Source organism: Colletotrichum siamense, assembly GCF_013390195.1.
Source record: "Colletotrichum siamense strain Cg363 chromosome Unknown KSG_Cg363_contig05, whole genome shotgun sequence".
In the NCBI taxonomy this organism is placed as follows: Eukaryota; Fungi; Ascomycota; class Sordariomycetes; order Glomerellales; family Glomerellaceae; genus Colletotrichum; species Colletotrichum siamense.
This window is the reverse complement of record NW_023501018.1, coordinates 2,154,629-2,170,377: the sequence shown is the minus strand read 5'-3', so window position 1 is coordinate 2,170,377 and position 15,749 is coordinate 2,154,629. Positions and strand designations below refer to the sequence as shown.

At 55.0% G+C, this 15,749-nt stretch overlaps 1 protein-coding gene across 1 annotated transcript; it reads left to right on the top strand.

Moving 5' to 3' along the window:
* Nucleotides 1-8,957: 8,957 nt before the first annotated feature.
* Nucleotides 8,958-9,836, top strand: rca-1 (Myb-like DNA-binding protein myb-1; the record flags this gene model as incomplete). The annotated part of the gene is made up of 1 exon (XM_036640025.1): nt 8,958-9,836. One exon carries the CDS (start codon nt 8,958-8,960, stop codon nt 9,834-9,836), a length of 879 nt encoding a protein of 292 aa, XP_036494176.1.
* Between the last annotated feature and the right edge of the window lie 5,913 nt (nt 9,837-15,749).

Here is a 15,749-nt window from a genome sequence, read left to right as displayed (position 1 = left end):
CGATGAAGAAACGCATTGTCGTCCTGGTATTGGCGGTATCCTCCAGGCGATGTACCATGGCCACCGTGCAGTAGATAGAATGCTATGGTATTATTGCTCACGGAGGTGATGCTGGGAATATGGCAAGACTGACGAACAGACTAGCGACGCCCTAATGATTTACAGACATGGCCGCTATCCAGCAGCCGTTTAAAACAGACCAGATGACAACACAAGGCCCGGGGGTTGGATCCTTGGGTCCGTTCACCGTTCCGGGTCCCAGAGGAATGGAAATGGGGAATCGGGCAGGCGGCGATGGCGTCGAGCCCTTACCAAAACTACTGACTGCAACAATATTCGTACATCCCGCAGTATTAGCGCCAACATTGCAGCAGGGGAGTCATCCTCCAGCAAAGTGTGACAATCACTAGGGAGTGTTAGGGAATAAGGGCACCCCGTAGTTACGGGCGAAAGCCGTCGCATCCATGCTCTTCCAACGAACGGCGCGTGTCTCGACGGACGTAAGGCACGGTCAGGACTCAAATCAATTCGCCTGTCTACCTAGGTTAAGGAAAGTTAGCGCAGAATACCTTGGGTTGGACAAGCAAGTCAAAATCACGGTGGTGTACCCAAGGCCGTGGCACATGGCCAGGTAGGGGGGTGGCCGACCATGCCTACGGATACAAACACTGTACGGCGGTGGTGTATGACACCTGTAATGCGTCCCGCTTAGCAAGTGACCGTCATTGCCTGGGGTTCAAATCCCCCCCTTTCTACGCAGGCTGCCATCTGCGATGAAATCCGTCACCTCATCTCCCATCGTGCTTGCTGTGGCTGCAGCGATTGTTGTTTTTGCTGCTGCCATCGTTGTTGCTGTTGTTGCTGTCGTTGTTGATGATGATGATGATCTCGTTCTTGTGGTTATTGTTAAACCCCACCCCCAACCCCCTGTGTCTGCTGATACTACTCTCTGCACTTGTTTCTTCCAGTTCCAAGACCGATGTCGGGTATGCTCACGGTGGTGGAGAAGCACTGGCACCCACTCGTGCAGCTGAAGTGCCGTCGTAAAACTTGTCTCTCTTTATCAAGGCGCATGTTGAAGGTGGCAGTAGGTCGTGGAACAGGCCCGCGAGGAATTCCGAGTCCGTACCCGTGGGTGACGTGAAGCTACGGACTGGATACAGACAGCGAAGGACAACGTGCGAATGATGGCTGGTCGGCGGTAGGCCCTGACCCATGTCAGTGGTGGTCCCAGTCACTTGGTTTGAATTAGCCCGGGGCTGTTTTGGGCTTGACCAGGCACCGGCAACCTATTCGTGCCTTGGGTAGGCAAGTAGGCTGGTAGGTAGCTGAAGCTGGAGGCGGTCTAGACCAGTTCCACGAGCGAGGGTCGACGTTTGCAATTCGTGGCAGGCCTGGAGATCCGCATGCGTCGCAAGCACGAGCGACTGGCTATCGGCACCGGTATTTCCTGTTTTGCGGACCGTGGACGTGTGTGCAGCGGACAGGACAGGTAGCAACGGCGACGGCGACGGCGACGGTGATGGGGACACTGGCCGCATGCGGTTGCTCATGAGGCAGGGGATTGGCTGTCCATCATCTACCCTGCTGGCATGTCTTGGACCGCCGATGTGTCGGTCGCCGGAGTAGGAGTGGACGACGACGCCGTCGATACGCACGTAAAAGGGAAGTAAAGAAGACAAGGAAACGTCGAGACACTGCCTCGAGTGGCACAAGGATCTTGCGGGAAGGGGGAATGGAAGGTCCCGTCGTCCAGTCGGCCGTTTTTGGCAGTGTGCGGTCGACGGTGAATCCTTTTACACTGTTTTTGTTGTTGGTGAGGTTTAGTGGCCGGTAGTACAGTCCCCAAGTTGTGGTTCAACGCTCCAGCCGTGCCACCACGACTTCCCGTAGGTCACCTGCTGTAGAGACCTACCTCAGGTACTTTGGGCACTTATCCGTACCTACGCAGTAAGGTAGGTAGTGATGGACTTGAGGTACGTGCCTCGCCTCACCTCAGTACCTACCCTAGGTACCTTAGGTAGGTAGGCACCTACCATACCCACCTTAGGTAGGTGAGATGGACTAGTGGGTACGCCATACGGAACCGGTGAGGGGGCCAGCCGACGCCGCCCGGGTAGGCAAAACTCTGTACGCAGTGGGACCCGCCGCCGCGGACCCAGGTGCCCGGGTCAGGCTTCGGGTTGGTCCCAGCAGGGAGGAAGGTGTCCAAGCCTCCCCGCGATCCGCACATGGTCTTTGTGCCTCGCCATCTTTGCCTTTCTTGTGCTTCTCCATCTCACGATGCGATGCAGTGCCATCCCCTGGGCTGTGGTGGGCTGGACTGGCTTGGATGCCACTCCGATCGCATCTCGTCCCAAACTCTCACTGCCACCACTGCCATCATCGTCCTTCGTCCACTCCCTGCTTCAATGGTCCTTCCAGCGCTCCGGTCCTTGCCGCCGCCTTTGCAGCAATTTTCGATGCTGTCTAGGAATGGAGGCTCGCCTGCGCCCAAAGCTCGCAGCAGCCATGGGACTGTTCGAAGGCGCCGACGTTGGCCCCCGTTGCCAAGACCGGACCTGGCCCGTGATATTCACACCGATAGCGCAGGGCGATGAAGTGTTGTTCGTTGGAGCTGGCCCAGCCGGGATTGATTTCGCATTGCCGGCCTAGTTGGGCAGGTGAATCTCGTCATTCCCGGCAATCTGCAAGTACAGACAAGTCAACCCAAGACACGACGCCCAGCGTGGAGGCCCTTCGTTCGCTCGTCGTCGTCGTCGTCGGTCTCCATGGACGGAGCGACATATCCACCCGACACAATCTATCTACTACCCGTATCCTCTGCACAGGAAGGCACCACTGCATGCTCCAGGCAGGGACAAGGTTCCTAACTAGCGTTCATTTACCCCCCTTCCTCCCCAGGCGGATTACCTCCATACGCAGCCTGGGTGATACAAATATCACTCCCAGAAAAGAGGGCGGGTACCGCGGTTTATTTTTACGTAGCGTCCACCAAGACGAAACATGGCCTGCAGGGCAAGAGAGATCTTGGGACCAGCAGAAGAAAGTTGACCCTGCCCCGGCTCTCCGACTGGTTGACTGGTGGAGGTTTGCGGCTCAGGGCAAGGGGTTCTCATGGTCCTTGTTGGCGCACGACGACAAAAGTGACAACTGATTGTCGTCAAACATCCACAGAAACGGCAACACAAACGAGTGAGGCTGGATTTCCGCACCCTCTCCCGCATCGCGACGTCGTGATGGAGAGTGAGACATTGCAACGCTCTGTAGGGGAGATGAGGGGGTGGCTGCCTCCGTCTATCGCATTTGTGATCTGCAGCATGCCGGCCCAGACAGCAGACGACGTCCGTGTCTGCTGTTGGACTTACGCCCATCTGCCCCGCTGGATCAATCATCTGCAGCCCGATTTCAAATTGTATTTGTGTTTTCCTTTTTCCATCTTTGGGATGATTGGGACCGTGTCTTTTTGCCCAAGCTAGGTGAAGGAGTGCTTCTGGAGCTGCACTTGATCTCCAACTGCCTCGGCAACTGAAGCCAGCATCTGCTTGCCGTCCCATCCCTTGTCGTCTATTGTTGATGTCCCGGGGATAACGTCCATACCTGACCTTGCCTTGCCTTGCCGTGCCGTGCCTTGCGCCTCCTTGCCTCGGTGAGCTCTTGGCGCTCATGGTCTGAGGTCCTGACAGGTAAAGTGGCATGCCTGTGACAAATGACCAAAAGTCATTGACGGGAGACGCGGCGGATGCGAATGCGGTTGTGCTCGGCCCCCCGATTGCTACATGCCCACCTTGCCTAGGTATCCGTAAGGCATGTATGTACATTTTGCCGCGCCTGAGCCAATTCCGCCTCTCCTGCTCCTCCTGGCGCTGCGTCTGTGCTGCGGCGGCCCTTGGAAGGAAAAGATATCCACAAGCTTACTGTTGAATCCGATGCGTATGCGAACTGCCGAGGCTTGGGGCTAGCCTACTGCCATGACTTTCCTTACCCAAGTGGAATAACGGACGTCTGCCGCGTCGGTGTCAGTGTCAGTGTCGTTGTCAGTGTCAGTGCCAATGTCAATCACATCACGTCGCATCTCGCTCTCTGAACTGATGGGAATTCGCTGCTGCCGTCAGAGTGCCTTGGTTGCCGGCCTACACTGCCCGTACACCAACATACGGTTGGCGAGCGCGCGGGCCAGATGCTAGTCACGCTTCAGCAAGAAGCTTTGAAGCTACCATGCAACATTCAAAGCTGTTGTTCAACGATTTCCCCGCTTCCCCAACGGACGGAACTCTGTACATTATCTGTCATACGTGCTTGGAAGCGGACTTGAAAGCGGATGTGCACCTAGCTCGATCGGCTGTGCGTTGTGGCTCTCTTGTCCTCGAGCCACCGTACTTTACTTAGTGATGGATTGGCTCAAGTGCCATGACTAGCACCCGTTGCGCGGTTTTCGTCTCGCTTACCTCGCGTCTTGTCTTTCATCCGTCATCGTTCAGGTGGAAGCTATTGATTTTCCGGCAAGGGCATAGACAAAAAGCTCAGGCTCAGGCTCTGGCCCTGGCCTAGCCATCGACTACGCCCATTAGCAGAGATATGTGTCGTTGTGGCTCATGGCGGGTCCATTTAGCTTCGACCGTCCAACGTGAAGTCGACATCCACAACGCCGTCGCGCCGAGTTTGTCTTCTTGGATGACTGCATCCTGAGCCGTTTTTGAGTGTCGCAATGCAGGAGGGCATGCAAGTCCAAATACATGACAGTGTCGTCGAACTTGGGTATTGTTATAGTGGAACAACATAGAAGCCCCAGCATGGTAAAGTTGCTGTGTGTCCGGAAAAAGATGTGTGCCACCTTGCCAATGACCCCGATGCTGCCGGACCTGATGCGTTCATTACTCGCGAGTCGCACCCGACCTTAATGACTGCACTTGTTGTTGCGCAAAGTACCTACGAAGGTAGGTACCTTAGGTAATGGTAAGGCACAGACAGGTCTAGGTCTGAGGAATGACGGGAGTGCCTTAGTTACCTAAGTGCGCTGGGTGTAATCCGGCCCGGACAAGCGCGAGCTGCACCATGCTGCCCCAGTCTGACCAATGAGACCGAACCACTCCAGGGCCCAACTTTAGAATCTTCGTCATGATTGGTTGCGATGCGAGGCGGGCTTCCGAAGCAACTCCCGGGGGGCCAGCGGGCAGCTACGTACCCGTACCTAACGGAAGGTACCTTATCCGTAAGGTAAGTCCTGCTCTTCGTTGAGGCGCCGTCGACTTGCGGGCTTCGCCGCGTATCGTGTCAAAGCAGGTTGGCTATTTCCGGCTGTAACCCAACACAAATTTTATCATGAATTGGATCGACAATACAACACTGTTCATCGGTATGCGAAACAAACAGAGCCCGCCCAGGTATCATACGCACCTGGGACGACCAAGTATAGAGGCTCGGAGAGCTTTGCTCAATTGACGACTGCCTCAACTCTCGGAGCAGATCTTGCACCCTGCGGCAGGATCTGCGCAGTGAGAGATGTTTTCGCTGCGCCATCGCACTCCAGGGTCCACGCCATCCCGTTTGGTGCTTCCGGGGAACACGAGAGAGGCCCTCGTCATCGCTACCTACCTTACCTACCCACGGCGCACGTACCGAGGCCAGGCGAGGCAAAGGCACAGAAAGCATTGCCGTCTCAGGCACAACCACACTTGCAACTAACCAACCGACCGCCCACCACCCGTTCTGTCAGGGGACGAGGCAGCCGTCACTCAGCTGTCAGTGATTTGGGTCTAGACGGGAACTCACTCTCAGGCTTTCCCCGCCCGGCTCTGTGCGGAGCTCGTGCTGGTAGCGGAATCAACTCGATACATCTGAACTGGCCTGGCCTATCTTACAAACACGCGCATGGGATACCTGGTCAACTCAAACAACCACAAAGATCGGATTGTGCTGATCGGCCCCACCAGAAACGGCGTCCAGACCCTGACCTTCCCATCGTGTTTCTTGAAGGCGGCTTGAGCAGCCGTACGTAAGGCATTGTCGACAATTCCAAACATGACAGACGACCAGGCAGGAAGGCCATCGCTGGATTGACAACTGCTCAAGCAGCATTACCTCCTCTGACGACATGTCAACATGTCATTGCGGACTCAAATCATAATGCCCCACCAGAGACAGCACAACACATGCGGAGAGCTGCGCTCGCTGCTTGTGTTACGTCCCGTCGCCTTGTACCACGCCCCCCGGCATGATCGCCGGTCTGCTCTCCCCCTCCTTCGACCCCGGCTGAACACGGCCCCTCCGAGCGAAAAAGAGTGCTGAAGGATGCATCATACTCACTATCATTTCGGTCCCAAACTGCCGTTCAGCTCACACTCAGGCTCTAGCTTTAGCTGCCAGCTCCGGAGCATCTGTCTCTCTCGGTCTGCCTGCCAATACTGCATCCGTCATTTGGCCGGACTCGATATTTCGGCCAGGGTGCGCAGCGTGCTTGACAGTCGCCGTTTCCAGCATGACGAGACCCGATTGAGAGTGCACTCTACGTTCCTCGAGGAAAGAGCAGGGTCCGAAGACGGAAAGAAACAACTGTCTCGCGTGGTGATTGAGCAACGAGAAACGAGAAATTCAACGCTTCTCTCTTTGCATGGTACTTCGCATCCGCATCGCATCGCGTCGAAGCCATGCACGGCGCACGGCACGCTGCATCCCCATACCTAACGTAAGGCGAGGTGAGGTGAGGCAAGGCAGGATACCGTACGCCGGCCCGCTCTCGACGGATACGCAGAGTATGCGCACCAGTGCGTGTTGCTGTCTACGCCCGTCGAGCATGGATGCGAAGTCTGTGCCTTTGGGGGTCGTCCAACTGAAATGAAATAAATGGCTTCGGCTCTATTCCGTGCATCTAACTTTCAACTCCAAGCCTCGGGACGTCAGATTTCAGTCAAATCCAATGAACGGACTCGAGGGTCTTGAACCCCAAGTCCCTCAAAAAGATACATTTGGGAAATCCCAGACATGGATGCTTCAATCAAGCCTACCCGTGCATATCGATGAAGTTGCGTCGACGTTTATTTCCCCGGCCGTGGCAATGAGACCGTACATCAGTGCATCACACTGGACATGAGAGAGCCGCAGTTGTTCGTCAGAGGCATTGCAGGACATGGCACGGAAGGTATCGAAACGTCAAGCAGCCCGAATGCGCTTGGCTGATTTCGTCAGGTTGGAGGATTTGCACTTCCCAACACGGCGCTGCAGTGCTTTCGTCTCTCTCTGTGGCCTTGGCCGGTACAGTAAGGACACAATCGTTGGTCCTAATACCTGAGGTAGGTAGTCCTCGCTCGATCGAGACCGTCTCCTCGACAAGCTATCTAGCCTCATCCGTCAGTCCAGCAACGCCCGATTTCAAGAGCTTGCGATATCCTGGCATCATCCTGGCATCAGATCAGAGATTTATGTCCCACCGGGTGTATGGCGTGGGCTTGGCTTGGGCGGTGGCTGAAGCCGGGGCCTCTACAAGGGGCAGGGACAGGCCCAGGACGGATACCAGTTCAAAAGTATGAACAAGGATCATGATCAGAATCGGGACCGGGACTAGAACCGGGGAACAAGGACAGGGTCTGGTGGGCTGTGGATATGGATATGGAAGTGAACAAGGGCCAGGGGTGTGTCTCGAAGGAAATAGCCGTAAGTCAGTCTGTCAATCGAGACTCGAAATCTGTCCCATGGCCTAGGATACATGCTTCTTACCTGGGCACGACAGTACGTTGGTAGGCATTGTTTGCTTTGGTCTTAGGCTCTCGACCTACATAACCTGGGTTCGCAGTGCATCAAGCGCCCTGAAGCCATCTCAAGCCTTCTTGCCTGACCGCCCGACTCCATCGCACATCGACGGAGATCATCGGCTGCTGTTAGTGACTGGACTGGACATTCGCTCAGCCTCGTTCTGAAGAGGTTTCTGTCTGTACCTACCTTTGGAACGGACGGGTAATGAGGTGCCTAGATGACAAAACGCTTCTGGTTGTGGATGTGCTAGAAACCCCCGCGGGGCCAACAGTCAGTCAGAGGGCCTAGACCTGAATAAACCTGGGCCTCTGGGGTTCTCTCATCTTAGGATTCCCCCATGTCGGCCTTCTGTGCAAAGAAACGACGGATACAGTTGAGCTGGATTTTTTTGTAATACCTTTACCAGGTGTCTTGCCTCTGGACGATGCTATTGCGACACCCCACCTCCATGTGCCACGCCTCCCGTAGTGATCTCCCACGCCCCTACTCTGATCCTCACCCACGAAGCACAGTCAAGTAGGCCCACACCATCTTCTGGGGGTATGGTACATGCGGCGGCAACGATCCAGTCTCACCCCCTCCCCCATAAGGAAAGGCGTCTGTCTTCTCTCTCCTTGCCCTGCTCTATCGGATCGTCCTAGGTGCTGATACCGCAGCAGCTGGACCTCTGCTTTTGGGTAGGGTGCCTCACTCGATCCCAGGTAATGTGGTGCAGTTCCTTACCTCAATTCTGGGCTCGCCGTGGGTTTACAAGAACGCTCCACTCGCCATCACCATTTCTTCGTTCTTCTTCCACCCTTAAACCAGGTTCATTTCAAACCTTAACCTTTCTTTTTCGCCTATTATCCCCATGTCCTCCAATCTTATTGTTGGATTTGCATAGATCTCGTTCTTCGGCACAGCCTCTCATACTCCGTTGTCTCTCTCCCACGCCGCTTCCATCTGCTCAAGCACATATATACGCACACAACCCACACCTATCCAAGACCTTCCTCAGCCTCTTCATTCTCCCTCTCTTGTATCGTCTTCATCAACGACAACAACAACAATAACAACAACAAGACCATCGTCAGCCCTTTCTACTTGCTCCCAGCTTGTACACATCTCGACCTCATCGCCCAGCTGCCACATTGTTACTCTGGGCTTCGGTGTCTACCACCACAAACCTTCCATCATAATATTAGTCAATCCCACACCACACTTCTACAATGGCTCAAAGAAGAGGACCGTGGTCCCAGCAAGAAGACGGTTATCTCATGCAGCTTGTCAGCGACCAAGGCCCCTTGAACTGGGTTCGCATTGCCCAAGCCCTCGGAACCCGCACGCCCAAGCAATGCAGAGAGCGCTTTCACCAGAATTTGAAGCCCACACTTAATCACGAGCCCATCACAGCCGAGGAGGGCGCCCAAATAGAGATTCTCGTCGGCGAGATTGGCAAGAGGTGGGCTGAGATTGCAAGACGTCTGCATGGTCGCAGCGATAATGCAGTCAAGAACTGGTGGAACGGAAGCCAGAATCGCCGCAAGCGTCACGATCGCCGCAGAGCCAACCAGAGCACTTCTGGCTACGACGACAGAAGATATGGCCACTCCGCCTTCGCACGCCCGACTCTCACCCTCAACCCTCACCCGTCAGCACTCCCACTTCCAAGGCACGCCGTGTCGTCGCCTGTCTCTCCGACGTTCTATGGTCACAGCCACAATCACACTTTCTATCACTTGGAATCGCCTCTGCCGTCACCCTGTTCAACCTCGTCTCCTGGCAGCGACGCACTGGACGGCGAGGCCTCGACTGTCTCCGATGCCGCATCGAGCTACACCACATCTCCCCAATGCCTTTCCAGAGGCACATCGCCATCTCTCCAACTCCCTCCTCTTCGTCATCTAGACACTGGCTCCCAGCCTCGATCATTACCTAGTTTCGGTTCTCTGCTCCATGTACCGAGCGAAAGGAAAGAGCACGGTCGACTACCGTCAATGGGATCGCATCTTTTGACGGCGCCAAATTCGCCGGTATCGAGCACTGTCGCTTCACCTGTACCAGCGGATAAGGACTCCCGGATGGACGTTTCAGCCCTTCTTGGATGACTTGGCGCGCCGTGCAATGCAAAACAGTACGTGGAAAGTTGGATCTAATCTGAACTTGTGTTGTGGCCGAAACTGTACCAAGAATCTACGGGCTTGAAGGCGCAATTAGACAAAGGATCGGTTCTTTGATGGCGGGTGCTGGAAAAGGCAAGCTGCCTTGTTTTTGACTTTCTATTTCTATTTGATCTGTATCAACTCAAGCGAGGGAAAGGCGTTCGGAGACCAGAATATGATGGTTCGGCATGGGTCTGGTACGGTCCACAAGATGGACCGGGGAAAAGGATAACAGCGTGTGTTGATTACCTTCACGCGCACCGCAAGACGCGGCCTCGTAATGCAAAACAATATTGCTCAGCACATGAATTTTACCCTTTCGGATTATGCACTTTTATCTGCTGTGAAGTTGAGAGCACGCTGTACAGCTCGAAAGTGACATGTTTGGTGTTTCCAACGCATGTGTCAGCGCAACTTGAGCAACTTTGAGGCTCGAGTAGGAGTTGCCGGGAATGGGTATGGTCGAACGGGGGCAGAGAAGGCTGAGGGAATGTCTGAAATTCATGCTCACGGACACGTCAGCGGCGATCGACGGGACCAGTGTGTGGGCTTGCAACAAGGGCCATAGACAAGGGTCTTGTCTCTGTTCAACGCCCTCTGTTTCCAACACAAGTCGAAAGGGTTCCCCCGGCTCTGTTGGACCCTGGGCCCAAATTTTGGAGCCCTCGGTTGGCGGACTACTGCGTAGACAAGCCCAGGACAAGGTGAGGCGGAGGACAGAGCATCAGTCAGGCCAAGCCAGCCGCCGGGACAGAAAGTCGCATTCAACACGAGGTAGATGGGGTTAAGGGGCGGGCGGGCTGATGTCGATCATGAAGAGCAATTGCCCATGGGCGAAAATTCAAAGTTTACGATGAGATTTGGCTTAGTCAGGACGGACTCAGTTGCCGGATTTCGAAGCCAGTAGGAAGGGAGTCTGACGGCGACAGAAGATCGGACCAGCTGTAGAGGCAAACTTGTTTGCTTGCACGATAAGGCAGAGTTCAGGCCTGGTGTGGTGTGGTGTGGTGTAGGGCGGTAGAATGAACAAAGTGCGTACATAGTACTGCGTAGTTAACGTTCCCGAGGCATATACGAAGCATGCGTGTCCACCGTCTACTATGGTACTTCATCTGATACAGGGTTCGACCACGGCCGTCTGTTGACAATTCTTCAAACGAGCGAGCACACGGCAAAGAAAGTGGTTGGTAGGGACGGCGGTATGACAATTGTCCAGAGTCAATTTAATTGCATGGCATGGGGCAGCTCATCTTCCAAGGTACAATATACAGCAAGGTACAGATATGGAATTGCTTGGTCCTTTTCCATATCTGTACCTTGCTGTATATTGTACCTTGGCAGCTCATCTTCCGTCGTGCAAAAGAAGACGGTGATCTTCACAAGCCCCTGGTCTCCCACACACGGGATGTTCGCATCCCGTAGACAATCCCTGAAGGAAAGGCGGATGGCAGCGAGTTGGCCACGAATTGGCAGCGCGGCCGCGCTGACGGGACCGAGCAGGATCTGCGAGTGCAACCCTCCCTTCCCCTTTGACAAGAAAACCAAGGCCCGGCCGGGGAAGCCCTGTTTTTCTTTCGAAGCCTTGCACCCTTGACGGCATTGAATGGATTGTCGTCCGAAGCACCGACATCGCTACACCACCAGAGCTACCTACTAATACCTACCTTACCTTGCCTACCGTCGACCGTTTCGAAGGACCACGGCGCACCTGGCACCGGCGCGGCTGGGTCCTGGCCTGTCCAACCCAATTTGACACCAACCAAAGCGTCAGTCACCCAGTGTGCCAGCCAAACCAAACTATACCAAACCAAACCAAACTAGGTAGATCCGACCACACGGGCCGTTTCCGACCACAAAGGTCGGTTGACCGTTCGCGCTCGCCATCCAACCTCGACTGGCGACCACCTCCACCCACCACTGCTTCCACCACCACCGACGACGGCATCGCTGCGCCGACCGGAGCAGTCCAGTTGGTGGCCGCTACGTATGGTGCGACCGCGCCCGCCCGCGTCCGCAGACAAACTGGACAGGGACAGGCAGACAGACGGAGGGACTGAGGGACGCCTGTATCGTCACTGTCCACCGGTGCATTCGTCCAAGACAACGGCCCATCGAAGATCTGCCCCCAATTTCACCTACGCTCGCTCACTGCACGCTGTTCCCCGCTCCCCCCTATACCAAAATCATCGACGTGATGCCCGGTAGTTCGTCATTGCCGTCACTGGCCTCAGCAGCATCATCATCTCTTGCATCATTACTGCTGTTCGCTACCTTTTCGCGGCCGTGTTTTTCATCACATACCCAGAGGAGAATAAAGAAACAGTCACAGAAGCGAACGGTCTCCATACGCGCAGAGCCGATGTGCGAGACCCAAACACTTCATGACATGGTACCCGATAGCATACGGGCGTAGCATACGCGCGAGAGAGAGAGGGAAAGAACCAAAATTGCAATGCCTTTCCTCACCTCACTCACATGCGATGATTCTTGGCATGGTGATTCCACATCAAATATCCGTACTTGCTCGACTACCGCCTGTGTCGGCACAGCTGGGGGGTTCCCAGATGGATCTGAAGCTGCCTTTGGCCCGATGCAACGCTGGAAAGTACGGGATTTTGCTAGATTTGACGATCGTTCTTGGGCAGGTCAGACGGGATTTGGTGGGTGAGTGGTCGATGGGGAAACGGGCACCGGCGCGTAGGAACACTGAAGTCAGGATGATGGGAGAGGAGACGGGTGAGGACGTGGACAAGGGGGTGGTGGAGACGGATCTCAGATCCCATTTTTATTTGGGCGGGCTGCAGGTTCACGGTTGCGAATCGACGAGTTGGAATCGACAATGCCTGTGATGTGGGACAGGTTCGCCCCACCTACCACCGGGGCCCGGGGCCAATGGGCATCTGTCGATCAACGGTCGGCCAGCAGCAGCAGCAGCAGCGGCAGCGGCAACGGCAGCGGCAGCATGAGAACCGAACAGGTGGAAGCAGATTCAGAGGCAGATGGCACCGGAGCACGATGAGCGGCGACAGGGGAGGTGGGTCGCCTACTATGGCACACTACCTAGGTGGCCAAGGTACTCTGTAAGGTACCTACCTACCTACCTACCTACTATGCAGTACCTACGTATCTACCTATCCGTACCTCAGGTGCATACTTAGGGGGCAGTGGCAGGGGCAAGGGCCGGGCCAGACTCGCCCAGGTTTCTCAGCGGGAAGGCTCACCAGCAGGGGCTGGTCAGGCTACCCATGTTCTCGCAATTTACCAAGCCGTAAGCAGAGTGCATGCGGTCTAAGGGGACGTTCCGTGGGTCTTTCTCCATCACCACCATTCATCACCCGTAAATGCAGCATCATATCGAGATTACAACGTGCCAACCAACTGGTCAGCCACTCAGCCCTTCAGCCGTTATACGGGTGCCTGCTGTCTCTTGCCCCTGGACTCTGTCTGAGACATGGAGCTAGACCAGGGCCAGGCGGGTAAGGTATTTGCAATTGGGGAGTCACCTTCAAGAGACCAATAAGCCTGGGTCAGGATGAGTGGGCAACACCAAGACAGTCACACGGAGCCCAACGGTACAAATACCGGACGTAAGGTAAGGAAGACAGACATGCCTTCACTTTGTGTCGTGTTGTTGGAGCAAGGCATCATCGTGTATGTGCATGGGAGGATCCTGCTGCATATTGTCTCGTCGACTTATACCATTGCAGCAGCGGGAATTGAGAGATGGCCGACCACTACGCTGCCGTTGTTGTGACTGTTGTTGTTATTGTTGTTGTTGTTGATGTTGCTGTTGTCGTCGCCGTCGGTCGCTGTCGTTATTGCTGCAGCTGCAGCTTCTGCTGAGCTCACGAGTTCCCGCCCAGGTTTATCAATCTGCATCTGCAACTTCATCGCTTCGGATCGTTATATCCGTACGTCATATCCGTTCTTTATTTCACCTTACCAAGATTGGGCAGCTGTGCGAACAGACGACATGGGAGCTTGGGGATTGGGGGGTAGTGGGGTAGTGGGGCTTCCACATTGCATCCATTCCCGCATCCGCACCCGCACCCGCCAAGGTGCAGCAGGGAGGGGAGGGAAGAGCGCTCCAGGGAATCCGCACAGAGTGTAGGTGCCCATCATCATGCTGCGTATCCGAATGAAGTACAGATACAGATACTACTACTGTTTTCTCACCCACCCTCGCTCACAACAATGCCCACGCCCACGCCCACGCCCACGCCCAACTACCCACCCTTGACCAACGTTATTTCTTTTTTCCACCCCTGGGTTTCCCCTCCCTTAGCATTGATGATTACTGATGGTGAGAGGTGCAGCTGAGTTGAGGCACCACAGACAGGCAGACGTCGTGAAAGACAAACGTCCTGGCTCCCAATCCACGGTAAGAGAACCCAACAGATACTCACACCCACAGCATACATAGCACTGCGGTTGATCCCAGCTTCCCCGGTGCAATCTGAACTGCAGCTGCGCCCATTCGCAACATAACCCCCTCGTCACTAGAACCCGATGGGTTCACCGCAGGGGCTACTACAGAGGCTTTGCCTTGTCATCGTTGACGACTTCTGGATACTTGATGCTCTCTATTGCTTGACACGGCACGAAACCCAGCCAAAGAGATGAGCCTTGCGCGGTTCACATAGCAATTTGAGTCACTCGCAGCATCCCCCGTCCCCCCCCCCCTCCCTCAGCTCCTCCATGCCTTGGGTCGCACAAACCAGGGGAGAACAAACCGCAAAGGATCCTCCGTCACTCTTGGGTAGCCCTGAACCTTGGCCACGGATATCAGTACTCACATCCGCGGCTGTGGTTCAGCCCGATTTCGATCCCGGTGTGAGCGACGCCAACCATATTGTTTTCTTTTCTGGAGGGAACCAAACCCCCCCCCCCCCCCCCAAAAAAAAAAACAAAAAAAAACGGCAGCCATCCATTGCATTTCTCTACCGTCCACGACCCTCTTTACTTCTTTGCCTCCTTTAACACAGGCAACCCGCGATGCAGAGTCGTCATCCTTGACATGGCGTCAATGACGCCTCGCATCATCAGCCTCACTTCCTAGCGTCTTCCTTGCTCCCATCCCCCAAGTCTTTTATGGGACCTACAATCTTCGTCGCTGGCTGGCTGGCTGATCAACTCAATGCTATTAATGGTTGGTTGAACTGTGAAGAGCAATTGGGTAAGTCACGTGGCCTGTCCTTCGAGGAGTCTCTGGCTTGGAACCTTCGCATATTCCACTCCGGCCAATCAGAGCACTAGTAGGCCGTGCCAACGGCACGCCACATAGCATCTGCAGTAAGGTAGATAGGTCCCTTACGGATAAGTTCCCCCAGACGCCATCACAGACTTGGGAAAAAAAAACCCGGTGGTTAGAGCGAAACTGTCTTGGGACAGAGTAGCTCCCCCCCCCCCCAGCATGACAAATCCCCCCCCCCTGGTTCTCTTCAGTGTTGAATCAAACCCGTCCGAACAACATAAGACACGCAGGAAAAAAGGCACATACCCGAAGATGCGGCGAAGCCCAGTACGGATACACTAGTCAGGGGATCTGCCAAACTGGTGGTCTGCGTGACTTCGATTTAGACAGCCGTCTCAATCTTCGCTCAACCGTGTGCATCCCTCCCGCAACCGCTTGGATGGTAAGCAGCAGCAACATTCATAAAGGCGCCTCGTATCCAAGGATACAGCTCTATCTTTCTATCTCTGTCTCTGCCACTATCTCTGGCTGGTTGTTCACGGAGGAGAGAGGGGGGGGGGGAGGGGCTACGGAGGGCGTACCAACTGCAACGCAAGCACCGTAAAATCACACGATGGCACCATACCGTGCCGTATATGTAAGTGTTGGTTCAATGTGTGCGCTGG